The sequence below is a fragment of the Ovis aries genome, chromosome 17 (genome assembly GCF_016772045.2).
Source record: "Ovis aries strain OAR_USU_Benz2616 breed Rambouillet chromosome 17, ARS-UI_Ramb_v3.0, whole genome shotgun sequence".
Classification (NCBI taxonomy): Eukaryota; Metazoa; Chordata; class Mammalia; order Artiodactyla; family Bovidae; genus Ovis; species Ovis aries.
In genome coordinates, this window is record NC_056070.1 from 69,667,831 (window position 1) to 69,694,071 (window position 26,241).

The 26,241-nt window shown below is 55.8% G+C and overlaps 1 protein-coding gene across 2 annotated transcripts in view; it reads left to right on the forward strand.

The window, feature by feature from the left end:
- Positions 1-26,241, forward strand: part of OSBP2 (oxysterol binding protein 2) — a 120,678-nt gene that overhangs the window by 71,449 nt on the left and 22,988 nt on the right. For both annotated transcript variants that reach the window (XM_027956783.3, XM_027956784.3), the window contains one exon: positions 24,351-24,607. In XM_027956783.3, the coding sequence (XP_027812584.1) occupies positions 24,351-24,607 (257 nt within the window). The remainder of the gene's footprint in view (positions 1-24,350; positions 24,608-26,241) is intronic.

The window sequence follows — 26,241 nt, forward strand, 5'->3', positions numbered from 1 at the left end:
TAATCTTTTTTCTAATTTGCTGGATGCGTGTTATAATAGAAACAAGTTCCCAGTGTCTGGCGAATGGCGCCTCCTGCAGCTGTGCAGTGCGCAACCTGCTCAACCGTGCACAGCAGCTCTGTTCATATAAATGTGGACCAGGAGCAACGTCTGGCTGGTCCAGAGGATGACACAGTGCCCTCTGTCGCCTCCAGGCAAAGAGAGAGTGGATGGACTCCCCAGGTGCCAAGCCAGGTGACCCTGCATGAGGGCTGGAGGAGGTCGAAGTGGGAGCCAGGCTTGGAGTGGTCCCGGGAAGCTGGGTGGCGAGGGGCCTCCAAGCCACTGTGGAGAGAGGGGGCAGCCTGAGACTGGCTGCGTGCGGTCAGGCTTGAGCCCCAGGCCCCTTCTACCCGGGGCTGAGAGGTCAGCTCTGGGTTCATCTTCCCCTGACCTCATCCGGGGCGTCCTACAGCTCCTAGCACCCACCCCTGAGGATAGGAGTCAGTCCCCCCAACACCCCGACACCCAGTCTTCCTGTGAAACACCAGTGAGCTCAGACCGGCCGGCAGCAGCATCTGATCAAATAGATGAGCAATATGAATAAAGATGAAGTTACGGGCCTCGGGCTGGCAAAGATGAATTTCCTTTTATGTCCCATTTCCCTCTGACGTGGGTGCTGTTACGCCTGACGCACATCTTCAGGAATAGTAGCTGCTCAGGCTGGGCAGGGTGGCGAGGCTGGAGATGGACCTGCCCTCACCCCTGGCAGCTCTCCGTGTGCCGGCCTGGCATGCTCCGAGTCCTTGTGGTCCTAATGGGAGCTGGTCAAAAGACACATGTTTTTCTGGAGAGGCTAGAAATGACAGCCGGCCAAGCCCCCGGGTACATGCCTCCGCCTGGGATGTTTTTACATTAGAAGCAGTGCTGTTGTAGTTTGTACGGGATGGGACCCCGGGGGCTTGAGTCTTACCAGCTCATTAACCATTTGGCAACCGCTCTACCTGACTGATGACATCCCCACCCCAGCCCTGTCCCCAACACACACACACACACACACACACACACACACACACACGCACACACACACATGCTCTGTTCACGGTCAGACTCTTGAGATTCATCTGGGCCAGTCCTCTGCACCCTGTACGTTCAGCATTTTTAACGGTTATTTGAGCTTCCCTGGTGGCTCAGCTGGTAAAGAATCTGCCTGCAATGCGGGAGACCTGGGTTCGATCCCTGGGTTGGGAAGATCCCCTGGAGTAAGGGAACGGCTACCCACTCCAGTATTCTGGCCTGGAGAATTCTATGGATTTTATAGTCCATGGGGTCGCAAAGAGGCGGACAGGACTGAGCGACTTTCACTCCCTCACTGAGGGTAATTTACCATGAAGGCAGCAATATCAGATGTTCGAGATCATGGTTTCTCCACGTCTTCCTCACCCCTCACGCCACTGTTTTTCCTTCTCTGTGAACGTCCTGTTTACATCACTGAGACCCAGAAACATCACCATTGTCACATGGCTGTGCGTCATAAGCAGTGTCTGACACTATCACAGGCCTAACGTGCGCCTGCTGCGCGGCTACAGAATCTGCCTTTTTCTTGTTAGATGTTGCCCTTCCTCCCCGATCGTCTCCAGAGCCAGACTGCCGCCTGAGCGTCTTTGCAGCATGAGAAATTTTTCTCGGCTGTTTCGTCCTGGGACACGCTCCCAAGAGCTCAGTCGCTGAGTCAAGGGGTGTGACTGCTGCCGTCTGGCACCCCATCGCCCTTGGCCAGAGGGCTCTGGGCTGTGACACTCTCGGGGCTGTGTGTGAAGGTCTGCTTCTCCTTCCCCTGCGTTCGTTGTTTTCTGCGAGTGTGTTTAGACCAGGCCTAAAATTGTGCTGTCAGGCTTTTAACTTGCAACTGACTAAACAAAGGAAGATGAATTTCACACACACCCCCCCCTCGCCCCCCCAAGTTTGCTTATTATTTGTGTTTACCCCATGTGGCTCCTCAGCCAAATCTTCTCCTGCCCTTGTGTAGACACCCAAAGGGAAGCATCAAAAATCTTGTTGGTTTATGTTGGACAAACCAGACAGGACTTCTGGAAACCCCGACACTACTTGACTTTGTTCAGCGGGTGGGATTCAGAGGAGTGGCCCCTGGACCTAATCGTCCTCTAGCAGGCTCTGCTGTGTAACCTATGGAGCCCCTTGTTCAAAAAGTATTAGGGTTCAAGACAGAGACAGCTAAGCATTAAACAGAGGGAGGGAGCCTTCCGGTTGGGGGCCTTGGTGTGACTACACAGGTCACACGCCTGTGACAGCCACCCTGCCGCATGCTGTGGGGTCACGTGGCTGGAAGTGGACAGAGTTTGGAAGTGGCTTGCTTGACTGGGCCTAAGCCACCTGATTTCCCAAGGGTCTCTTCAGACACAGATCCAGGCATGATGGATTTCTGACGTGGGGCTGCTTGTGGCCGCCTGCAGCCCCTGCTCCTGAGCAACACTAGCCACGCAGCTCCCTACCACCCCTGTCCCCATCTCCTCAGCCCTGGAGATAGTTGTCCTTTCCTCTGTGGCCATTTCTGTGCCCACTTTCACCTCACCCTGACTCCCGGCGGCTCTTTCTGGTGGAGAGCTGGCCCCTGGCTCGTCTTCGCCTGCTTTGGCCGCTCACCATCCGGGATGTTTTAACATGCCATGCTGTTTCTCCAGCTGGAGCTTTCACTTTTGCCTCACCCACTTCTCCCTCCCCTCCCCTCCTGAGCCTTCTCCTTGCCAGCCTGGGGCTAGGAGGAGCTGCTACTTACATGGTGAGAAGTTGGTGATCCCAGTGGCTGCGGATAACTGTGGATCATCAGAGAGGCCGGTCGCACTTGCTGTTAATCAGAGATGCTGGTCTCTCCCCCAGATCTCAGTCCCCAGGCTCCCTTCTAAACAGCGGTGGTCCCCCGGCAGGTGTTAACTCTGCAGGGGACTCTGGGCCTCCATAGAAGGAGGGCGATGACCCTGTGTGTCATCTGGGAAGTAGCATTCCTCAGGGGACGGGACCGAGGCTGAATGCAGCAGCCGGAGCATCACTCCAGGAGTTTCTCCCCGTGAACTGCATAGAGTTTGGAGCTTCCTTAAATGGCCTCTGGCTTGCTTTAGCTCTTACTCTGATGGGAAATGCAGCCTTATACTTGTGGGGGGTTTTCTATATTTTTCAAAGATTGAATCAGGAAGGTGTCAGTGTGAGAGTTCTCACACTCGGCTGAGAAGTGTTCAGTTATCCACACAAAGGAAAACCATGTAGTCTTGGAATCCTTGACTCTCAGAGTGGAGTGGGATGATTGCCATTTGGTGGTTAAAATAATTTTTGACATTTTTTTCCAGATTGCAAAGATAATTCAGTTCATTGTAGAAAATTTAGTAAAGCATTTAAAAGAAATTTAAAAGTGCCTGTAATTCCATTGCACAGAAATAACCCCCAATAACAGCATTACTTCCTGATATGGGCTTTCCTGATAGCTCAGTTGGTAAAGAATCTGTCTGCAATGCAGGAGACCCTGGTTCAATTCCTGGGTCAGGAAGATCCTCTGGAGAAGGGATAGGCTACCCACTCCAGTATTCTTGGGCTTGCCTTGTGGCTCAGCTGGTAAAGAATCCACCTGTAATGTGGGAGACCTGGGTTTGATCCTTGGGTTGGGAAGATCCCCTGGAGAAGGGAAAGGCTACCCACTCCAGTATTCTGGCCTGGAGGACTCCATAGACTGTATAGTCCATGGGGTCACAGAGAGTCGGACACGACTGAGCCACTTTCACTTTCTCAACAGCATTGCTATGAACAAAGCTAGTGGAGGTGATGGAATTCCAGCTGAGCTATTTCAAATCCTAAAGGAAGATCATGGCATCTGGTCCCATCACCTCATGGGAAATAGATGGGAAACAGTGGAAACAGTGGCTGACTTTATGTTTTGGGGCTCCAAAATCACTGCAGGTGGTGACTGCAGCCATGAAATTAAAAGATGCTTACTCCTTGGAAGGAAAGTTATGACCAACCTAGATAGCATATTGAAAAGCAGAGATATTACTTTGCGTCCATCTAGTCAAGGCTATGGTTTCTCCAGTGGTCATGTATGGATGTGAAAGTTGTATTGTGAAGAAAGCTGAGCACCAAAGAATTGATGCTTTTGAACTGTGGTGTTGGAGAAGACTCTTGAGAGTCCCTTGGACTGCAGGGAGATCCAACCAGTCCATTCTAAAGGAGATCAGCCCTGGGTGTTCTTTGGAAGGAATGATGCTAAAGCTGAAGCTCCAATACTTTGGCCACCTCATGCAAAGACTTGACTCTTTGGAAAAGACTCTGATGCTGGGAGGAATTGAGGGCAGGAGGAAAAGGGGACGACAGAGGATGAGATGGTTGAATGGCATCACCAACTCGATGGACGTGAGTTTGAGTGAACTCCAGGAGTTGGTGATGGACAGGGAGGCCTGGCGTGCTGCGATTCAAGGGGTCACAAAGAGTCGGACACGACTGAGCGACTGAACTAAACTGACCTGAAAGGATGTTGCTGTTAAGGTGCTGCACTCAATATGTCAGCAAATTTGGAAAATTCAGCAGTGGCCACAGGACTGGAAAAGGTCAGTTTTCATTCTAGTCTCAAAGAATTGGCAACGCCAGAGAATGCTCAAACTACCGCACAGTTGTGCTCACTTCACATCCTAGCAAGGCAGTGCCCAGAATCTTCAAGCCAGGCTTCAGCAGTACATGAACCAAGAACTTCCAGATGTTCAAGCTGGGTTTAGAGAAGGCAGAGGAACCAGAGATCAAATTGTCAACACTCATTGGGTCATAGAGAAAGCAAGAGAATTCCAGAAAAACATCTGCTTCATTGACTACACAAAAGCCTTTGTGTGGATCACAGAAAACTATGGAAAATTCTTAGAGATGGAAATACTAGACTACCTTACCTATCTCCTGAGAAACCTGTATGCAGGTCAAGAAGCAACAATTAGAACCAGACATGGAGTCTGGAACAATGAACTGGTTCAAAATCGGGAAAGGAATACGTCAAGGCCGTATATTTTCACCCTGCTTATTTAACTTCTATATGAAGTATATCATGCGAAATGCTGGCCTAGATGAATCACAAGCTGGAATCAAGATTGCAGGGAGAAATATCAACAACCTCAAATATACACATGACACCACTCTAATGGCAGAAAGCGAAGAGGAGCTAAAGAGCCTCTTGATGAAGGTGAAAGAGGAGAGTGAAAAAGCTGGCTTAAACATTAAAAAAACCAAGTTCAACATTCAAAAAACTAAGATCATGGCATCTGGTCCATCATTTCATGGCAAACAGAAGGGGATAGAGTGGAAACAGTCCAGATTTTATTTTCTTGGGCTCCAAAATCATTGCAGATGGTAACTGCAGCCATGAAATTAAAATGCCTGCTCCATGGAAGGAAAGCTATGACAAGCCTAGATAGTGTGTTAAAAAGCAGAGACATCACTTTGCCTACAAAGGTCCACGTAGTCAAAGCTATGGTTTTCCCAGAAGTCATGTGTGGCTGTGAGAGTTGGACCATAACGGAGGCTGAGCACCAAAGAATTGCTGCTTTTGCACTGTGGTGCTGGAAAAGATACTTGAGAGTCCCTTGGACTGCAAGGAGACCAAGTCAGTCAATCCTAAAGGAAATCAACCCTGAATATTCATTGGAAGGACTGTAGCTGCAGCTGAAGTTCCAATATGTTGGCCACCTGATGCAGAGAGCCCATTGATTGGAGAAGATACTGATGCTGGGAAAGATTGAAGGCAAGAGAAGAGGGCAGCAGAGGATGAGATGGTTGGAAGGCATCACTGACTCAAAGGACATGAGTTGAACAAACTCTGGGAGATAGGGAAGGACAGGGAAGCCTGGCATGCTACAGTCCATGGGGTGGCAAAGAGTCAGACACGACTCAATTACTGAACAACAACAGCCTTAGTAAATATTCAAACCCAGAGCTAATCTTGCCACACACCCACGCCAGCATTCAATAGCATTTTGAAACCTGCTGGGGCTTCTCGGGTGGCGCTAGTGGTAAAGAATCCACCTGCCAGTGCAGGAGAGCTAAGAGACGCAGGTTCGATCCCTGGGTTGGAGAGGTTCCCTGGAGGAGGAAATGGCTATCCACTCCAGTATTCCTGCCTGGAGAATCCCATGGCCAGAGGAGCCTGGCGGGCTGCAGTTCATGGGGTCGCATAGAGTCGGACACGACTGAGCACCCACACACGCACACACAACCGGCTGAGAGCTAGGGACGGCACCTCATTCTGTAAAAAAAGGTTAAAATGTATTTATCTATTCTTTCTCTTGGCCATGCCATGTGGCATGCAGGATACGGGATCTTAGTTCCCCAACCGGGAACTGAACGTGTGCCCCCTGTTTGGGAACTCGGTCTTAGCCACTGGACCGCCTGGCAAGTCCTCAGCTTAATGTTTTTGAGGTTCACCCATGCTGTCACACGATCGTAAGTTCATTTGCTCATTGCTTAGTACTTACTTCACTGTACGAGTGTAGCGCAGTCGATCCAGTCTCCCGCTGATGGCCACTTGACCTCTTTTCGGTTTTGGGGCTGTCACAGACAAAGCTGCTACGGACATTTCCGTGCGAGCCTTTTTGCTGACGTTTGCTTTCATTTCTCTTGGATAAATACCCAGGAGGGGAAATGCTGAGTCCATCACAGTTCATTTACACTACTTCTGTTGATGGACATGGGATATGTTTCTGATGCTTAGCAAAATGAACATTGCTGCTGACAACATTATTGTACACATCTCCAGGCACATGTGTACAGAAGTTTGTCAAGAGTAAACCTACAAGGGCCATTTCTGGTTGTGTAATATGTGAATGATGAGCTTTGGAAAATAACGCCACATCATTTCCCAAAGTGGTTATATTGGGTTGGCCCCAAAATTCATTTGGGTTTTTCCGTATCATCTTATGAAAAACACAGACAAACTTTTTGGCCAACCCGGGATTATTTGTACCCTCCATTGGCAGTAGGTGAACTCCCTTCATCATCCTCTACGCTTGCTGCTGTAGCAGAGTTTTTCTCCTTTTTTGGCAGTTACGAATAATAGCCTTGAACTGCCATGAACATTTCACCCGTCAGCCTTTTTTTTTTCCCCCTTCATGTGCCAGTATCACCCTGCCTTAAGTACTTTATAATAAAGTAGTTCAAATCCCCCAGCTTATCTCAGGGTGTGTGCTGTTGAGTTCTTCCCATTTTACATATAAGAAAGCTGAAACTGGAGAGGTGACATCCCGGGCCATATTGGAGTGACCAGTCGAGCCCAGCTCCTAACATCTGGAGCTTGTCACCATGCCTCGGTGGCACCAAGCTGTCCAGTTGAGACGGTCCCTGGAACAGCCTTGTGGAACCGAAGCACTCAGTGCGGCCCTCGGCTGTGGCACGAGGAGTCTGGAAGGTGAGACGTGCCTCCCTTCCAGCGTGGGCGCCAGTGGTAGGGTTCCCCGGGGAATGCGATTGTGTAAAGGGTAAGAATCAGGCCTGACTCACGCCTATAGAGTAACAGGGAAACACAGCAAAACATGAGGAAATAAAAACGCACAAGCCCACAGACATACAAACACTCTGATGTACATTAAGTATGAGTTTGTTGCAGATCTTTTGAAAGCTTGTTTAATATTTGTGTCTTTCTTTACTTACTCGGCTGCTCTGGGTCTTAGCTGTGGCACACGGGATGTTCAGTCTTGGCGTACAGAATCTTTCTTCACCTTTTAGTTGGGGCACATGCGATCTAATTCCCTGACCAGGGGTCGAACATGGGCACCTTGCATTGGGAGTGCAGAGTCTTAGCCACTGGACCACTGGGGAAGTCCCTGCCCATCTCTTATAATGTTGCAGAAATTTCCCTTGCAGTCCTAGTTTGCTGAGATATTTTATAATGAATGGATGTTGAATTTGGTCGAATACTTTTCTGGCAAGTCTGTAAAAATGATGAGTTATATTGGCTTATATTTTGGCCCTTCCCACCACCCCCAGATTCTTCTGGTTTGGAAGGTCCAGGATAGGGCCTGAAGATTTGCATTTCTAACAGTTCTCAGATGTCTGTGTGTGTGTGTGTGTGTGTGTGTGTGTGTGTTCAGTTCAGTTCAGTTCAGTCGCTCAGTGGTGTCTGACTCTTTGCGACCCCATGAACCGCAGCACACCAGGCCTCCCTGTCCATCACCAACTCCCAGAGTTCACTCAGACTCATGTCCATTGAGTCGGTGATGCCATCCAGCCATCTCATCCTCTGTCGTCCCCTTCTCCTCCTGCCCCCAATCCTTCCCAGCATCAGAGTCTTTTCCAATGAGTCAACTCTTCACATGAGGTGGCCAGAGTACTGGAGTTTCAGCTTTAGCATCATTCCCTCCAAAGAAATTCCAGGGCTGGTCTCCTTCAGAATGGACTGGTTGGATCTCCTTGCAGTCCAAGGGACTCTCAAGAGTCTTCTCCAACACCACAGTTCAAAAGCATCAATTCTTCTGCGCTCAGCCTTCTTCACAGTCCAACTCTCACATCCATACATGACCACAGGAAAAACCATAGCCTTGACTAGACGGACCTTAGTCTGCAAAGTAATGAATGTCTCTGCTTTTAAATATACTATCTAGGTTGGTCATAACTTTTCTTCCAAGGAGTAAGCGTCTTTTAATTTCATGGCTGCAGTCACCATCTGCAGTGATTTTGGAGCCCCCAAAAATAAAGTCTGACACTGTTTCCACTGTTACCCCCTCTATTTCCCATGAAGTGATGGGACCAGATGCCATGGTCTTCGTTTTCTGAATGTTGAGCTTTAAGCCAGCTTTTTCACTCTCCTCTTTCACTTTCATCAAGCGGCTTTTGAGTTCCTCTTCACTTTCTGCCATAAGGGTGGTGTCATCTGTTCAGTCGTGTCCAACTCTTTGTGACCCCATGCACTGCAGCACACCAGACTCCTCTGTCCTTCACTATCACCCAGAGTTTGCTTAAAACTCATGTCCATTGAGTCGGTGATGCTGCCTGCCCATCTCCTCCGCTGCCACCCTCTTCCCTTTTGCCATCAATCTTTCCTAGCATCAGGATCTTTCCCAATGAATCGGCTCTTCACATGAGGTGGCCATAGTATTGAAGTTTCAGCTTGAGCAGCCATCCTTTCAATGAATATTCAGGGTTGATTTCCTTTAGGGTTGACATTTTATTCCTTAAAGGTTGTCAAATAAGTATTCCACTGCATGGATATACCACTTTTATCCATTCGTCAGTTGACGGACATTTGGGCCACTAGGAATCTGCTGTGCTGTGAGCATTCATGTATAAGTTTTCATGTGGACAAAGCTTTCATTTTTCTTGGGTGGATACCCAGGATGGGATTGCTGGGTTATTACTGCCGAACTGTCTTCCAGAGCAGCTGTGTCCTATTTTTTCATGTGTTTATTGACCATCTGTATATCCTCTTTGGAGGAATGTCTATTCAAATTCCATTGTTAATTGGGTTGTCTTTCGTTGATTGATATTTAAATACTGAACTAACCTTGCTTTTCTGGGACAAACTTCACTTAATCAAGGTGTATTACCCTTCTTATGTATTGCTGGATTATGTTTGTGTATCTTTCTGAGGATTTTTGTTTCTGTGCGTGAAGGATATTATTGGGCTGTAGCTGTTGTTGTTGTTTGTTGTGTGTGTGTGTGTGATGTCCTTGTCTTTCTGTTTTCAAGTAATACTGGCATCATAAAGTGAGGTGGGACGTGTTCCCTCCTCTAATTTTCTTAAGAGTTTGTGTAGAACCTCTATTGTTTTTTCCTTAAATGTTTGGTCGAATCTGTCAGCTGAGCTCCTTTAAAAAAAAAGAATGAAGTACATTTGATTTATTAATACAGTGTTATGTTACTTTCTCATGTACAGCACAGGGATTCAGTTACACACATACACACACCTAAATATTCTTTTCCAGTATGGGTAATTACGAGAGATTGAATACAGTTCCGTGTGCTACACAGTAGGACCTTGTTGTTCATGTATAGTGGTGTGTATCTGCTAACCTCAAACTCCTAATGCATCCTCCCCACCCCCTTCCCCTTTTAGTAATCGTGAGTTTATTTTCTATGTCCGTGAGTCTGTTTCTGTTTTGTGAGTAAGCTCATTTGTATCATATTTTATTTTTAAGAAACATTTATTTATTCGGCTGGGCCAGGTCTTAATTGCAACACTGGGGACCTCTGATCCTTGTTGCGGCATGCGGGATCATTCTCGCTGTGGCGTGCCAACTCTTAGCCGTGGTGTGTGGGGTCGAGTTCTCTGAGCAGGGGCTGAACCCTGGGCCCGCTGCATTGGGAGTCTTAGCCGCTGGACCGCCAGGGGAGTTTTCTTCCTGTGGCAGCTTAGATCGCTCATCTTAAACCTCCCTTCTCTTTTGTGAGAAGCTAGTCACGCGGCGCACCGTCATCCGAGCGCTGCCCTGGCTGCATCCCGTAAATTTTTCTCAGGCGAGCGTATGCTCCTCAGTTCTCTGTCTCCTCAAAACAAAGACTTGGAGTGACGGGCATTAAAGCCCCCTCGGCGTGTCACAGCTCTTGGGTCTTGGACAGACCGTGTTATAGCTCTCAGGTCTCGAATGGACCGTGTTATAGCTCTTAGACAAATCAGTGTTACAGCTCTATTTTATTTAGAAGATAGCAGGAAAACCCATCTTCGAGGCGTGAGGACGTGTCGATCCAAAGACGCAAAGGGAAGAGCGCCCCAGCACTCGGAGAGAGAGAGAGCCCTTTGTCTCCTCTTTTTATTGCCTTTTCTCCCCCTGAGCCTGTCCTGTGTAAACTGGGCCAGCCAGGAGTGTTGTTTGTTTTACCTGAGGTCCTCACTCCGGTCCTCCGACCTGCCTTTGTTCTCTTTTCCCGGGCTTTTCTCTTCCTTGTCTTTCAGCCACTGCCATTTTGGACTCCTTTTCCGCATTCTAACTACCTGACGTTTTGATTTTATCGTACTTTCTTTATCATTCAATTACAAATATTATCGAATTTTCCTTGTGGTTTTTATTTGACCCATTAGTCATTTAGAAGTGTGTGATTTAATTTTCATATATTAGGGTATTTCCCAGGTTTATTTTTGTTATTGCTTTCTAATTTAATTCTGTAGTAGCCACAGAACATGCATCTTATCACTTTAAATTTGAGATCTGATATACAGCCTAGCACTGCTCTGTCTTGGTGAATACTTCACATATTGTTGGAAAAAAATGGGTATTCTACCATCGCAGGGGTGGCATGCTATAAAGGTCACTTAACTCAGGTTGATGGATAGAGGATACTTGAAGATTCCCATCTTCCGAGTCTCTCTTCTGTCTAAACCTTCCTGCAGTTGCTAAGAGAGTGGTATTGAAATCTCTGACTGGAACTGTAGATTTCAATTCTGGTTTTGCTTCACCTACTTTCAGACTCTCTTAGGAAGTGCATGCCCAACCAGGAGTTTGTCTTCTTAATGAATTGACTTCTTTTGTCATTATGGAACTTCCCTCTTTATCTCTGTCCTAAAGCCTCTTTTGAGATGTTATTAAGGTCATTCAGCTTTCTTGTAATTGCCGTATGCCTGGTGTTTCCTTTCCTAGTATTTTACTTAAAATTGAAACCCATCAATGTCTTTATATTTAAAGTGTGTTTCTTGTAGAAAGCATGTGGCTGGTTATCTATGCTGTAAGATTTAAAGGGGTTTTTATTGAAGATAGCCTATAATGGGTCTTGCTTTTTAATCCAGTCTGATAAAGGCTCTGACTTTTAGAATGTTGAGAACGTTTTAATTTAATGTAATTATTGATATGAGAAGCCCAGGTGGCGCAGTGGTAAAGAATCTGCCTGCAGTGCAGGAGATTCGGGTTCCATCCCTGGGTTCGGGAAGATCCCAAGGAGGAGGAAATGGCAAGCCACTCCGGCATTCTTGCCTGGAGGATCCCATGGCCAGAGGAATCTGACAGGCTACAATCCATGCAGTTGCAAAAGTCAGACACGACTTAACAACTAAACGACAGCGATTCTTGATGTGTTTGGGTTTATCTCCACTATTCTGCTGTTTGTTTTGTCTCATCTGTTTTGCTCTTTTTTCTCTTCTCCTGCCACCTGTGATGTTTTCAGTATTCATTTTTTCCCTATACTGGCTCGTAACTGCATACCTCTCTTTTCAGTGGCTGCTGTAGGGTTTACATTAGGCATCTTTGACCTATTACAGTCTTCCTTCAAATCATACACCATTTCAGCTATAAGTCAGACCCTTAACAACAGTATACTTCTACGGCCCCTCCCCCTCTTTCTGCTGCGTCCTGCTTTACTTTTGAAGACACAACACACTTTTTAAACTTGCTGTATGAGTTACCTTTAAACAACATTTAAAAGGGAGGAAAACCAGCCTCTCTTATGTTCACTCACACATTTATCTTTTCTGTTACCGAACCGGACTTGGGTCCTCTCAGCCCTCTCAGCAAAGCCGATCTGCTGACACCAGTCTGTGGCAAAGGGAAGTTCAGCGCTTATTTGCAGGGCGCCAAGCAAAGAGAAGGCTCCTGCTCAAAGGACCCAAACTCCGAAGGCTTTCAGGGACAATTTGAGTTTAAAGGTGACATTTGGGGTGAGGTCTATAGGGTGCATGGCCTTCCTCTGACTGGTGGGTGGTAACGGGGACGTTTCCGGAACCGGAATCGTCAGCCTTCTGGTTCCGACCAGTCCGGGGTCTGTGTGCCTGCGCTCAGCGTGCTCAGTGTAGTCAGCATCCTCCACCTGCGTGAGGGTCACCATCCTGCAGAGAGCCCAGGACGCGTCTGACTGTCGTGTGAATGCCTCTTGGAGGAACCGGGACTTCGGTTTATGCGGAGTCGTGTCATCGCCTTCCTCCCTTCACCGCTTTCCCTTCGTTCTGCATCCCCCCTCCTCCCTGACGAGTTTGGAACCCAGGGGGGACTAAAGCCTTTTTCCTACAAACCAGACTCAGAGGGGCATTTGCACCAAGAGACCCTGCAGGGTCCTGCCTGCCGTCATTTCTAGCCCTCTTTGCTCCTCGGTGTGGATCTGAGTTGCCATTTGGTATCACTTCCTCTCGGCTTGACAAACTTACTTTCAAGTTTACTGTAGGTCAGCGAACCACAAATTATCTCAGGTTTTGTTTATCCGAACATATCTCTCTTCCACCTTTACTTTTGAAGGACATTTTTATGAACTATAAAGTGCCAGGGTCCTTTCTCCCTGCTCTGTAAGGAAGCCGCTTCTTCCTTGTCTTCTGGCTCATGTGCTTGTCGCCCGGGCACGTCCGCTTCCAGGGCCCAGCATCCAGATCCCGGAGTCAAGCTGCCCACTGGGTGATGGGGGCAGGACCTCTGCAGCGCCCCTGCCACTGAAGGGCGCCGGCAGTGGAGCCCACAGCGCCAGGAGGCTGTGCAAACTGCAGGCTGACTATGTGCTGTCAGCAGGCAGGGACCCTCTGTCGTTGCCTGGGTCTCTGCCCCAGCCTCACCAGCTCCAGGAAAGGGGCCTTTGTAGCACACAGCCAGCCCATGGCCCCGAGGTCCTCCAGTCCTAAGTGGCCTTGAAAAATCCCTCCACACAGCCCCCCAGAGGCCCCCCACCACCTGTTCCCTCAGTGCCTCCCCTTCCTGCCCAGGTGGGCCTGGGACCAGGACCGCAGAAAGTTGACCTATTTAAGGGGAGCCCCGCCCCCGGCCACTGTGGAGCCAATTGGAGACGGGTCTCAGATGGAAACTTGGCCCAAAAATGTTGGGTCTCTGCGGACCTCGGGGTTGTAATTCAAGCCCGCCTGGCCGTGGGTGGCAGGCTGCGCGGGACTGTCTTCCGACGCCCGCAAGCGCTGTATACACCTTCCTTTCCGTGTGCCCAGGTTTCTCCCTCAGCCCCGCCGCCTCAGTGAGAACCCCCTGGGCTCTGCAGTTGGGGGGAAGCTCCCAGACAGCCTCAGGGGACCTCAGCTCAGGCTGAGGAGCCTCCCCGGGGGCTCGGGGAGCAGCTGCTGAGGAGGGGTTCCCAGGACGGGGGTAGGGAGCCCACGGCAAGGCACAGCCCCAGGCGGGCAGGTGGCCCTCCTCCATGAGACAGGGTTCTTCCCTGCCCGCTCCCGCCCCCTCTTCCCCCGTCTCTGCTGGCTCTCCCCTCCCCGGGCTTCACGGAGGCTGTCATTTCCACCATGTGCCCCTCCCCACGGTTCCCTGTGGCCGTATTCCCCCCACCCCCACCGCCCGCACCAGCTCCTGGTCACCCCCTGCGGTTTTTAGGGACAGTCACTTTCAGTGTCTTCACAAATAACATCACAAGTTGGAATTTCCAATTTCCGTTTCTTCTGGAAAGCAGAAAACCAACCTCTTGATTTACAGTGAGAAACGTAACAGCCAAGAACCTGAGAATAACGCTCCCTGGCCCTGTAGAACAGTTTTCCGACCGAGGCTGGGCGAGCAGGAGGGCGGAGCCAGGGGCCATCAGACGTACGGGGTCACAAGCCTTGATCTCCCGTTCTCGGGAGCCAAGGGCAAGCGAAGTCCGCCTCGTTCATCTTTGGCCAAGCTCCTCAAAAGGCCAAGCTTCCCTCTCGAATGTGGACTTTTCTGGGGTCTGTTTTCAGATTGATTTTCCTCTTTAGCCATCACGGCCAAGCCTTGGAAGCCCCCTACCCGCGGTGGTGTCTGCAGGGGTCCTGCTGCTACGGCCCTCTGAGCTGTGGGGTGGCTGCCCGCCCCCCTAGTCCAGCAGGTGGGGAGGTGATGGGGAGGGAACCGTGCTGAGGGCAGGGCTGGGGGCCGGTTCCCCTGAGCCTCTCCCCCCGCAGGCCCTCCCCCGGCCCCGTCTCCTTCCCCCCGGCTCTGGGTCTCAGCCCCAGTCCCAACTCCCAGGTGGTAGATCTGGGCTCTGCCTGCTCTGCCGGGATGCGGTTACTCTCGCGCTCTGCCCGGTCTCCCGGTGGCCTGGCCTCCGTGGATCCTGGCCCCCAGGGCTTCTTCAGCAAACCGGGGTGCGGTGGGGCTGCTTGCTTGGTCCCAGGGTCGTTTCCTCCCCCTCCCAGGTGCCCCCAGGATCGAGGGCATGTCTGCGTTAACTTCTGTATTAACCATAGTGGTGAACCTTTCCCCCGGAGCAGTGTGGGTCTGCCTGGTAGACCCCTCCTTTCAGGAGCAAACTTGGGGGCCCAGAGAAGGTAGAGACCTGCTCAGAGTCACACAGCCTACTGGTGGCCAGACCAACACCTGAGCTGAGGCCCCGCCGGCCCGGCAGTGTCCCTGGTGACACAGGAGACAGACAGCGGAGGAGAGACTGGGCACTGGGAAACCTCGGTGTTGTCCAGGCACAGGAATGCCTTCCCTGGCCGCGCCGACCCCCATCCCCAGCCTCCCTGGCCAGTTGTGAGTCGGGGCTCCCCAGGACGGTGGGTCACGACGAGGACTGTCCACTGTGCTTCATGTCCTCTGGGAGGCATGTTCAGAGGCCTGTGGACACACGGCCTAGCCAGGCTCCCAGCTGCACGGATGGGGACCCAGAACGAGGAGAGGAATAAAAGGGCCTTGGGAGGAGCCAACAGCCTCCAAACATAGCCCACCCCTGCTGCGCTCTCTCGGCCTCACCCTGAGCACATGCCGCCAGGTTTCCTCTTCGGGGGCTGCCATCAGAGACACGAGGCTGCCTCTGCCCACCCGCCCGGGGCCCCTCGGCTCCGAGGTAATGAGCCCCCTGCCACAGTCACTCTCTGTCCGAGGCCCAGAGACAGCCCTGCATGGGAAGTTCTCTCATGTGGTCTCGTGGACGTCTGATTTTTTCCGATAAGTAGCCATGGCCGTCATCAGGCCGGGGAAACGTAAGCCGGCGGCTCCCGTGAGCGCTCAGCTGTGCTGCCGCAGACCTTGAACTTGCGACCGGTGTGGGTGCTGGGCTATCCCACAGGTGGGGCTCCTTGTTATCCATCCCAGGATGCTCTGATTGCTCTGGGATCTCTGGTCCCACAACAGGCAGCGGAGGGGTGGGCGCCCTTGCCTGGCGGGGAGGAGCGTGAGCAGGGTTGGGCCGACAGGGGCAGAAAGCCCTCCTGGTGTCCCCAGCTCGGCCCCAGTCCACGGGGGCCGCAGCTGACGGCGCCATGGGACCCAGGCGGCAGCTAACCGGTGATGCCGCCGTGGAGAAAAGGACTCGGAGCAGAGGCGAGACCCCGACACCCAGCTGCCTTTGGGCTCCATGGACAAAGGCTGGATTCCAGCGTGGAGATTCTGTGTGATCTCCTGAGCTGCCAAGACGATAGAACTTCATCTTCTGTGGTTACTCAGAAGGCAGCATAGGGCTCCGGAAATATGGAGCCCCAGAGCCAGACGCCCGGGGTCTGTGGGAGCCCCTCAGCCCCGCTGGCTGGTTGTAGTGCTGCCGGGGGGCAAGACTCGAGCTAGGGTGCAGGGGACAGACAGACAGCGTCAAGGCAACACAGCTGGGGAGGCCTCACCATTCTCACCTGGCCACGGTGTAAAACCTCCTGGAGACACTTTTCCAAAAATACTGAGGCCCTTGCCAAGGAGGGTGGGCCTACTGGGCTTTCTGTGAGGCTAGGGGCCAGCGGTCAGTGGGGTGGAGTTTGGGGGCCTGTGGTGGAGGTCGGGGGAACACGGCAGCTCCCCCCGCCATCAGAAGTCTCACTGTCCTCTGGGCGGGCCAGGCGCCTTGGGGAGGGTCCGCGTGCTGAGACGCAGGTGGGCTGGCTCCCAGCATCAGCAGGTCAGAGGGAGGGGAGCATCCGTTCCCCTTAACAAGGGCTCACACGCCAGGGGGTGGGCTACAGTGTCTCCGCCCACACCCGGGCGGCGTGGAGTCGTGCCCTCACACCCGTACCTCAGGTTGGCCGAGGGCAGCCCACCTCTGCCGCTTGGGACCCTGGGCAAGCCACAGACCAGGACAAGGCAGATGAGTGAGTCTGGAGGCCTAGCGGGGGTGGTGGTGGGGCACCATGGGACAGCAGCCCCCGGCAGTGCACCCGTTCCTGCAGGAGACCCGTGGACTCCTGGCTAGGGTGGAAGCCTGGCTGGGCGGGGCCCTCTGCCAGCGGGCAGGGGCCGTGGGCGGCAGGCTGCCTCCAGCGTCGCAGCAGATGCCGCAGTTGAAACTGTGCGTCTATTTCTATGCTGCATCTCTGCACCAGGGTTCGCTTCCCCGGAGGGGGGCCCTGCGGCCAGAGCCGTCCGTCACCCCGAGGACGCTGCGTGGCCCCGGCTCCCGGGCGCTGCCGAGGAGGGAGGCGCTGGGTCGGTGGGCGTCTCTGGCGCCCCCTGCGTACGTCTTTCACTCATTGTCATGGCTCCTGGCTCTGACCCTGGGTCCTAGCCCCTCCAGGAAGAGGAGAGGGGGCGTGTTTCTTCGCTCTCTTGAGATTTCTGCCCAGCCTTCCTCTGGCCTCTCCAGCCAGCACAGGTTCCCCGGGGGTTGCTTTTCCTTGGGGAGAGCAGAGTCACGCCGGTACGGCCTCCAGATTCATGTTGGCGGGGTGTAGTTTGTGCCCCGACACCTCCGGTGGAAGCGGAGTGAAGCCCGGGGCGCCCACCCCTGGTGGCCCACTCAGCCTGTTCGACAGCTGTCCTGGTCAGGGGGCCACCCCTGCACCCCGCTGCACAGGAAGCCGCCCTTGGCACACCCCGTGCCTACCGCCAGAGGGAGGAGGGGAGATAGGCCCACCCGATGCCTGCACTCTGGCTTGCGTCTTCCCCCTGCCTGCTGGGGCTTCTCGATTTACTCCTGATTGTTACCTGATGTTTCCACCAGATCCCGACATGCCCTCCAGGGTCCTCAAGGCCGAGCTTCTCGGAGCTTTTGGTCACCTACCTGCTTCGGGGGAAGGGACGTCATTCACCCTGTTTATGAAAGTGGTTTTTTTTTTTTTAAATCATTGGTTCCTTTTTCTGCAGAGCCCCCTGCAGGACTAGTGACCCACAGACTCTGCCTTGGGAAGACAGCCCTGCTTTCCTTCTGGAGGAAGGCCCGACAGTGTCCTGGTGGAGGGGCAGCCCCGTTCCCAGGGGCCCTCAGTGGCGCCGGTCACGTCTGGCCTGGTCCCCCGGCCTCACTGTCCGGAACGGAGGCCCCTGGCCTGCCTCGGGGGCTGCACCTCAGGGGTGTGCCTCCTCCGGGCTCTGGTCGCCCCACTTGCGGCCCAGCGCACCTGCTACCCCTCCCTGGGGCAGCCCCCTCCTCCTCCATGGTGTCACCATGCCACCCTCCCACAGGGCGCACCTGCAGGGCAGCGCCCTCCTCCCAAGGCCTCCCGCCCGGTCTTCTGTGAGGTGGAGGGGGTCGGCCGGGAGTGCGCGCTCAGCCCAGGTCCTGTCCCCCTGGCCTTCCCCCGCCAGCCAGTGGCGCTCCTTGCTGTCCGCTGGTCTCCACCTGCCTCGGCGGCCCACCCGAATGGCTGTGGGCTGCCTCCTTGGGGAGCGGGACAAGGCTTCTCTGATGGCCCTGCCCGCTCAGGGCGCCTGCCTGGTCTGTGACCTGGTGCCCGCCTAGCAAGGATTGAGCCTTTACCTCCGAGGAGCCCCCACCTTCTCTTCACATTTTCAGGTGTTCCTCCCATCATGGAGGCAGGTCCTGGCCGAGCACTGGGGAGCGAGCTGGTGGGTTCAGGGCAACCCTCACTCATCTCCAGCCACAGTGGCTGAGGGGAGACAGTCCTCTTCACCCAGTGCTAGACTTGGAGGAGCTCGTGGGCAGGTGAGGGCAACGCCAGGTTGCCCAGAGAAGTGAGAATCAGTGCAAGACGGGGCAGCTCCGGGCACCCGACTCCACGTCCCCCCGCCCCTCCCGCACCTTCCAGCCCAGTCTGCCCTGCCCCCCGACAGGGCTTGCCCACCCAGAAACTTGATCCATTTTCCTCAAAGATGGAGGGGGAAAGAAAAAAGTTCTGCTTCTAAAAATTGCCACCTGGCTTTGCTCTGCTGGCTGTTTCCGTGGCAACCCTCTCCTTCCCAGGAGTTCCAGGTGAAAAGGGGTCCCAGCGGCCGCGGTCCGGCCAGTGCCTGGAGGCTCCTCAGTCACAGCGGTCAGTGGAGACTTTAGGACACCCCCCGAGTGGTCAGGGAGAGGCGTGTGTGCCAGGCTGGCGGGAGCTCGGAGGGGCCTGTGAGGCCTCTGTGCACCGCTCCTCGGTGCAGTGGCTGAGTGACGGCCCCCAAGGTGTCCGCATCCTAATTCCCAGAACCTGCGAACGTGTTACTGTCGTGGCAGAGGGATTGCAGCCACGGGGTTAAGCTGAGGACCTGAGCTGGGGAGGTTATGCAGGACTGGATAACCTGGGGTAATCATGGAGTCCTTGAGAGGGAGGCAGGAGGGTCAGAGTCAGGAGATTGGAAGGTGCTGGTCTGCTGACTCTGAGGATGGAGGAAGGGGCCACGAGCCAAGGAATGGGAGCAGCCTCTACAGCCAGAAAAAAGGAGGACACGCCCTCCCCAGGAGCCTTCTGCAGAGCGCAGCCTCGCCACGAGCCCGCGCTTAGGGCCTCTGCCCTCCACGGCTGTAGCAAATTAAGTCTGTGCCACTTGAAGCTGCGGGAGCCGTTTCCCAGGGCTGCGGTAACAAGTCTCCACAAACCCACGGCTTCACACCACGCAATTTTACCTTCTCACGGCTCTGGAGCCCGCCAAGTCCAAGGTCAAGGTGTCGGCAGGGCTCCTCTCTGACGGCCCAGGGAGAGTGAGTCCCAGGCCTGTCTCCGCTGCGGGTGCCGCTGGCGACCCTGGGCTCGTTAGTGCTCCGCTCCAGTCTCCATCAGCACACGTGTATCCCGCATCTTTGCTTCCCTTCCTGTAAGATCCGTCGTAGCAGATCGAGGACTGGCCCTACCCCAGTATTATCTTAACTAATGGCACCTGCAGCAGCCCAAATAAGGTCACATTCTTTTTAACTTTTCACTTATTTTTGGCCACAGTGGGTCTTCACTGCAGGCTCTCTCTAGCTGGGGTGAGCGGGGCTGCTCTCCAGTCGCAGCTTCTCGTCGCGGTGGCGTCTCGTGTTGGAAGCACAGGCTCTAGGCGCCCAGGTTTTGGGAGCTGCGGCTCTTGGCTCGGTGGGCTGTGGCCGACAGGCTTAGTTGCTCCGTGGCACGTGGGGTCTGCCCGGACCAGGGATCAAACCCGTGTCCCCTGCATTGGCAGGTGGGCTCCTATCGACTATGCCAGCAGGGAGTCCTGTGGTCACATTCTGAAGATTCAGGAAGGACACGGATTGGGGGGGACACACTAGCCAACCCAGGGTAGCCCCCAAGGGTTGGAAACGCCTGCACTGGCCGTGGACTGCCATGCTCTGCTGGCCCGGTCGGGGTGGATGGAGAACTTGCGACTGCTACCTGGGGAACGCATCAGTAACCTGAATGTCATGGATTTATTCTCTTCTAGCAAAAAAAGGAGGATTCATCCTTGCATTTAGCCGGTGAAATCCAATGGGTATTTTGGGAGTTGGTGCTTTTCTAGAAACGGGGGTGTCAGGAGAACAGGCTGGAGCCCTTGATTCCACGGGCTGTTGCAGCACGTGGTCCCGCCGTCCCGGAGCCGCCGGCATCGTACCCTGACCACCTCCCCAGACCCACTTCCCGGCTTGTGGGCCAGGCTGGGGGCTCTTCCCGTGCTCCACAGCCGGGAGCTGCTGTTGGCTGCTGTCACTTGAGCCAGGAGGCTCCGGGTACCCCTGGCTGAGGAATGTCGTTCTTAGAAGGTGCCAGCGTGTTGGCCTGGAGTTCCCTGGGGAGGAAGGGCAGACCCGGCCTCCTCATCTGCAGGGCAGTGTCGGCTCTCAGGAGTCGTGGCCTTTGCGGCTGGTGGAGCAGCTCGCCAGGCTCCTGCTTAGTTGCTTTTCTGTCGAGTTTTTTTTTTTTTTAATCTTCTTATTTATTTTTAATTACCTTATTTTAGCCGGTGGGTCTCCGTTGCCACACACGGGCTTCCTCTGGTTGCAGAGAGCAGGGGCTGCTCTCCAGTTGCGACGTGCAGTCTTGGGGTGGTTTCTCTTGTTGCGAAGCAGCAAGGCCCAGCAGTTGTGGTTCACGGGCTTAGCTGTCCCGCGGCACTGGACCAGGGATCGAACCCACGTACCCTGCATCGGTAGGTGGATTCTTAACCACTGGACCACCAGGGAATTCCTGTGTGCAGGTTTGATCTGAACGTCAGAAGCCCCAGGAGCAGCAGCGTGCAGGCAGGCAGGCAGCAGGGGTTCAGCACGGAGGCGGCTGGGCTGCGGGGGAAGGAGGCAGGAGGCCGGGCGGGCAGAGCTGCCTCCCCCTCCGGCCTCCTCCTCGCCGTCCCCACCAACTCGCCCATCCTTCTCCCCTCACAGACACTCCGTTCAGCCCCCTCGGGCCAAGCCTCTGCTCTCCGACCCCTCGTGCTCCCGCCCCAGGGCAGCCTGGCAGGCCCTCCCCGCGGCCGCGCTGTGCGGGTCCTGGCCTTCGCGTGGGCTCTGCCGCCGGCCGGGGCTCCCTTGTAGCTGGGAGCGTGGCCTCGGCGTGGCCCTGGGATTCGGTGCTGCTGCTCCCGCAGTTGCATTTCTGCGGGTTTGAGTCTGTGGGTAGTTCAGTGTCTGCGTGTTGTTGTGATGTGGGTGGTCACTTTGTTCCTCTCACAAGCTCATTGTCCCTGAGTTTTAGTCCCAGTGGAAGTGGGGACACAGAGGACATGTGGGGTCAGAAAAGCCTGAGAACCCCCAGGGCCACCTGCTCAAGAACCGCAGCCTAAGCCCCTTTGCACACGAGCGCCTTCCTTCCTCAGACGACGTGCCCGCCAGCAGAGCTCCCTTCTGAGCTGAGGGGGTGAAGCAAGCCGCCCTGTTCATGCACATGAAGGGATCTGCCGGCCTGTCTCTCAGAAAGCGCGAGCGGAGTTAATGCCACCCGTCCTTTCTGCCAGCCTGAGCAGTGTCACACCGAGTGGCTTCATTTGCGTCTCTGATGTTGAGCTTCATCTGTGTGTCCAGCGTGGATTTGCTGCTTGCAGAGACCCTGAACCGAGGCCTGGGACTCGGCACAGCCAGAGTGCACCATCTGGGGGCCAGGGTCCCCTTCCTCGTTCGGCTCCTCCCTGCACTCCGCCACCAGAGCCTCCTCTTTAACGTGGACCTCTGCTCAAATGCCCACACAGTCCATCTGGCCACAGGATGGAGGCCCAGGCTCCTCAGCGTGCCCTTTCCCTGCTCCAGCTTGCGGCTCTGTGCCCCTTCCCTCAACTCTGCCCTCCTGTGTGTGACTGTCGCCCCTGTGCAGGCCTCCCGGGATGCACCAAAGACCAGCCGTCCGTCCCCTCCCCTCCTCTCCTCATGCCCTCACCGTCTCTCTGGGAGGCACTGGCCCTCCCCACAGGGCACTGTGCTGCTCCGCAGTTGCTGACCTCGCGCCTTCCCATCCCACCCCAGACACCCAGCCAGTGCCCTGGGAGCAGAGCAGCTCCCTGCATCCCGGGCAGCTGGACCGGACCTGGACCCCAGAGCTGCTTGCTGAGGTGCAGTAACCTCCCCCCGACCCCCGCTCCCGGCCACCCTGCAGGAAGAGTCTGGGCAGTCAGTTCTTGCTTGGAGTACAGGGGCTCACATTCAGGCTGACCACAGCCAGAGTGCCCCCCATGCCCCTCCCGGTGCCCAGCGGCAGCCATGCTGACCAATCAGTGGCCGTTCTGGTTATTAGACATGGTGAACCCTGGAAGCGAGGGGAGGCTGCATTGTAACTCAGAGCCCCGGCTCTGAAGCTGGCAGGCCTGGAGCCTGCAGAACCCACGACCGTGGCCCTGGGTAATCTCAGGGCACCTCCTGCCCCCCAGACCTCCTTATCAGGTCATCAGTGTGCACTCACCAAGGCAGCGCCTCGCCCAGGGCCAGGCGCCCAGGACGGCAAGATACGCCCCAGCCATTCGAGCCTTTCTCAGGTGATCCAGGAGGAGGAACCGCTCCTGGTAGAGGTAGATCCACCTCTACCCCCTAGCTGCAGGGCCCTAAACCCGCGATTCGGTGTCAGGAGCTGTGTTTTCAGGCCTGCAGAGTGGGAACAGTCACTGTCTACCGGCCACCTGGCAGCTCAGCATTCTTGCTGGTTAGGCGAGGGGTCAGGACCTGGCCCGGCACGTGCGGTCTCCAGACAGCGGGTTGCTTCAGGGCTGCGGTGGGGCTGGATGGGTGGGGTGAGCCCTGTCCCCGGCCCGGCTGCCCCCCACCACCTCCTTGCTGGCGGGCCCTCCGCGGCTGGCCAGGCACTGCCCCCGGCTCAGGGCATGTGCAGCGGTGACTCAGCCACAGCCGCCCCCACACACCCTGCCTGCCTTGGGAGGAAGTCTGTTTCCTCACACTGTGTACTTTTTTCAAAAATCTGTATCTTGGGTTCCAGATTTTCGTCACCAAAAAAAAAAAAAAAATGTGTATATATATGTATGTTTCTTGCTAATTATTTCTGAAACAAGGCATCTTAGAAACCCTGGGCACTCACAGGCTGGTATTGAAGCGGCTGCAGGGCCCAGGCCAGCCGTCCACCCCGCCGCATTCTCCACAGAGGCCCCCTCAAATGCAGGCTGGGCTGGCCAGGCGCCAGGCTCCAAGGTACCCCAGACTCCCAGGATGGGGCGCCGAGGGCACCTGGGGCCCTGTGAGAGGTGAAGGGGTGGCGGGAGGGGAGTGAGCTGGGGAACCCCACAGCGCGGCGTGAGGGCGCTGCTCTGGAGGCGGACAGACTAGCCCGCGGTGGCGGTGGGAGGAGTATGGGGCCAGACTTCACCTCGCCAAGCCCCGTCGGTCTGCCCCCCCCCGGGGACAGTACAGCCCCTGCCTGACAAGGCCGTTGAGAGGACACGGCCAGTGTCTCCATGCGGGGCGCCCACAGGCGAGCGTGGCCTTGCTCCTTGGGGGAGCCCTGCAGCAGCAGGGAGGGGCTGTGACTGTGGCCTGGGGGAGGGGTCCCAGGGGGCGCTGAAGGTGGGCCAGTGTTGGGCCAGGGACACAGCCGGCAAGCTCCGGGGCACGGGGGCACGAGCAGTGGTGTGTCTGTAGGGAGCGGGCAGCTCGGTGCCACCGCGGGTGGGTGGAGAGCGGACAGCGAGGTGAGGTGTGGGGAGTTGGGGGAAGTGGGGTCCGCCAGCCCAGCCTGTGACTCGAGGCCTCTGCGGGTCTGGGATGGGAGCGGCCCACCCCTGCCTGCACCCCGCAGAGCTCAGCCAGGCCCTGTCCATTCAAGCTGGTTCCCCTCTCCATCCCACCCACCAGGGGGCTGGGGGACACCCCACCCTCACCTGCTCGCTCTCCCGGGCAGCTCTACCTGCCCTTCCGTCCTGGCATCACCCTCCCGGGGGCCTCGGTGTGTGGTGTGCGCTGGTCCCTGAGAACCACGCCGCGTCTCTCCACAGATGACTCTGGGGACGAGGAGGACGGGACTCCCTCCCCAGCCGACAAGAGCGAGCTGCACGGCACCATCAGGAGCCTCTCGCTGAAGCTGGACGACCTCAGCACATGCAATGAGCTTGTGGCCAAGCACGGCGTGGCGCTGCAGCGCTCCCTGAACGAGCTGGATGGCCTCCGGATCCCGGCTGAGAGCAGCGAGAAGCTGAAGGCGGTCAACGAGCGGGCCACCCTCTTCCGCATCACGTCCAATGCGATGATCAACGTGAGTGCCCGGCCCGCTGGAGGGTGGGTGGTCCGCCCCTCCCTGCTTTCTGCCTCCTCCGCATCACCCCATCCACGCCCCTGGGACCAGGCCAGGTCACTGGCCCTCACTGTCAGGTGGAGCCCGGACCTGGTCATGGGGCCCGGCAGGCGCTTCGGGCCTGGGCACGGGAGGCCGTGCTGAGCGGAGCAGTGAGCTCCATGCCCACAGCAGGGACGCAGCTGCCACACTGTCCCACCACAGCTGCTGCTCACCCCCTGTTCTCGAGTGTCCAGCCCAGACATGGTGTGTCCGGGACCCCTGAGCAGGGGGGCTCGTGCATGTAGGGGGTGCCTGGCATTGGAGGTGTCCCTCGGCCAGCAGAGCTTCCCAGCTGAGGCCGCCGCGGTCTTGCCCACCTAAGAGTAAAGGGCTGAACGAGGGGCCACATGTGTGGACTGAGGGGTCAGCCCCAGGGGTCACCCTCTGCACGGGTCCCAGGAGCCACATGGCAACGTGACCAGGAACCTAGAGGGCCTCTCGGTGGTGGCAGAGGACAAGGCTGAGCCAGGCCACAGGGCCCGCCCTCTCAGCCTGATGAGTGCTCCCTCTGGACACAGGCCTGCTGGCCACAGCCTCCCCTCCAGGTGAGCCCCGCAGGAGGGCACACCCCGGCCAGGATGGTGGCACTGGGAGCCAGGGCCAGGCGTGGGGAGTGGAGGCGGGCCCAGAGGACGAGGCCCAGGGCAGGTGTCAGGACGGCCACAGCGGCAGCAGGCAGTTCCCACCTGGGGACTCGGGCCCTGCAGCGAGGGGCCTGGGCGGAGGCTGGGCTGTGCATCCAGCAGCAGGGGAGCCGAGGGCAGTGGGATGGCGGGGGCTGCAGCCCACTGCATGCCCGGCCCCTGCACCCTGTCCCCGCACTCCAGGGGCCTGGGTCAGCGCGCATCTCCTGGTGACGGCCCAAGGGCGAGAACATGCTCACAGCTCCCGTGGCACGGCCTCCCCGCCTGCCGAGCCTGGAGCCGCATTGTCTCCACGGGCCGTTCTGGGTTTTCCCAAATAATGAGCTGCTCAGCTGACATCTCTAGCTGAAAGAATTTATCAGGCATCAGAGGCCCGTCTGTTTACAAAGCCGTCAAGACGGCTCGCCACCTGAGTGTGTGATAAGTTGCGTGGCGGGAAGGAAGCTGAAGCCCCGTGGTTGGTCAGGAAGCCCGTGGGCGCCCCTGGCACCAGGAGATATAGCCACATGGCGGAGCCTGCGCTCTGCCCGCTGCGATCGTGACCCTGAGGAGGGCCCTGCCCCGTCTAGCTCCCGTGAGGGGCAGAGAAGTGAGCTGCTGGGGGTCCAGGCTTGAGCAGAGGCCCCATTCCTTATGGGGGCCCTTCCCTTCAGCTGCTCCTCACCCAGCAGGAGTCGGTGTGGCTGACAGACACCGAGTGCCCACACCCCTGGCCAGGCCTCGGCCTCCACCCCAGTTTTGAGGAGGGGTTGGACCAAAGAGCTGTAACCGAGGCCCGTCCCACCCAGGACCCCTTACCCTCCCCATGGCCTCACCATTAATACCCACGGGGAGAGCTGCCCGGGGCCACCAAAGCTGGACACAGCCCAGGTCCGTGCAGCCTGTGGGGGGAGTGTTAAGTCCTCGTGA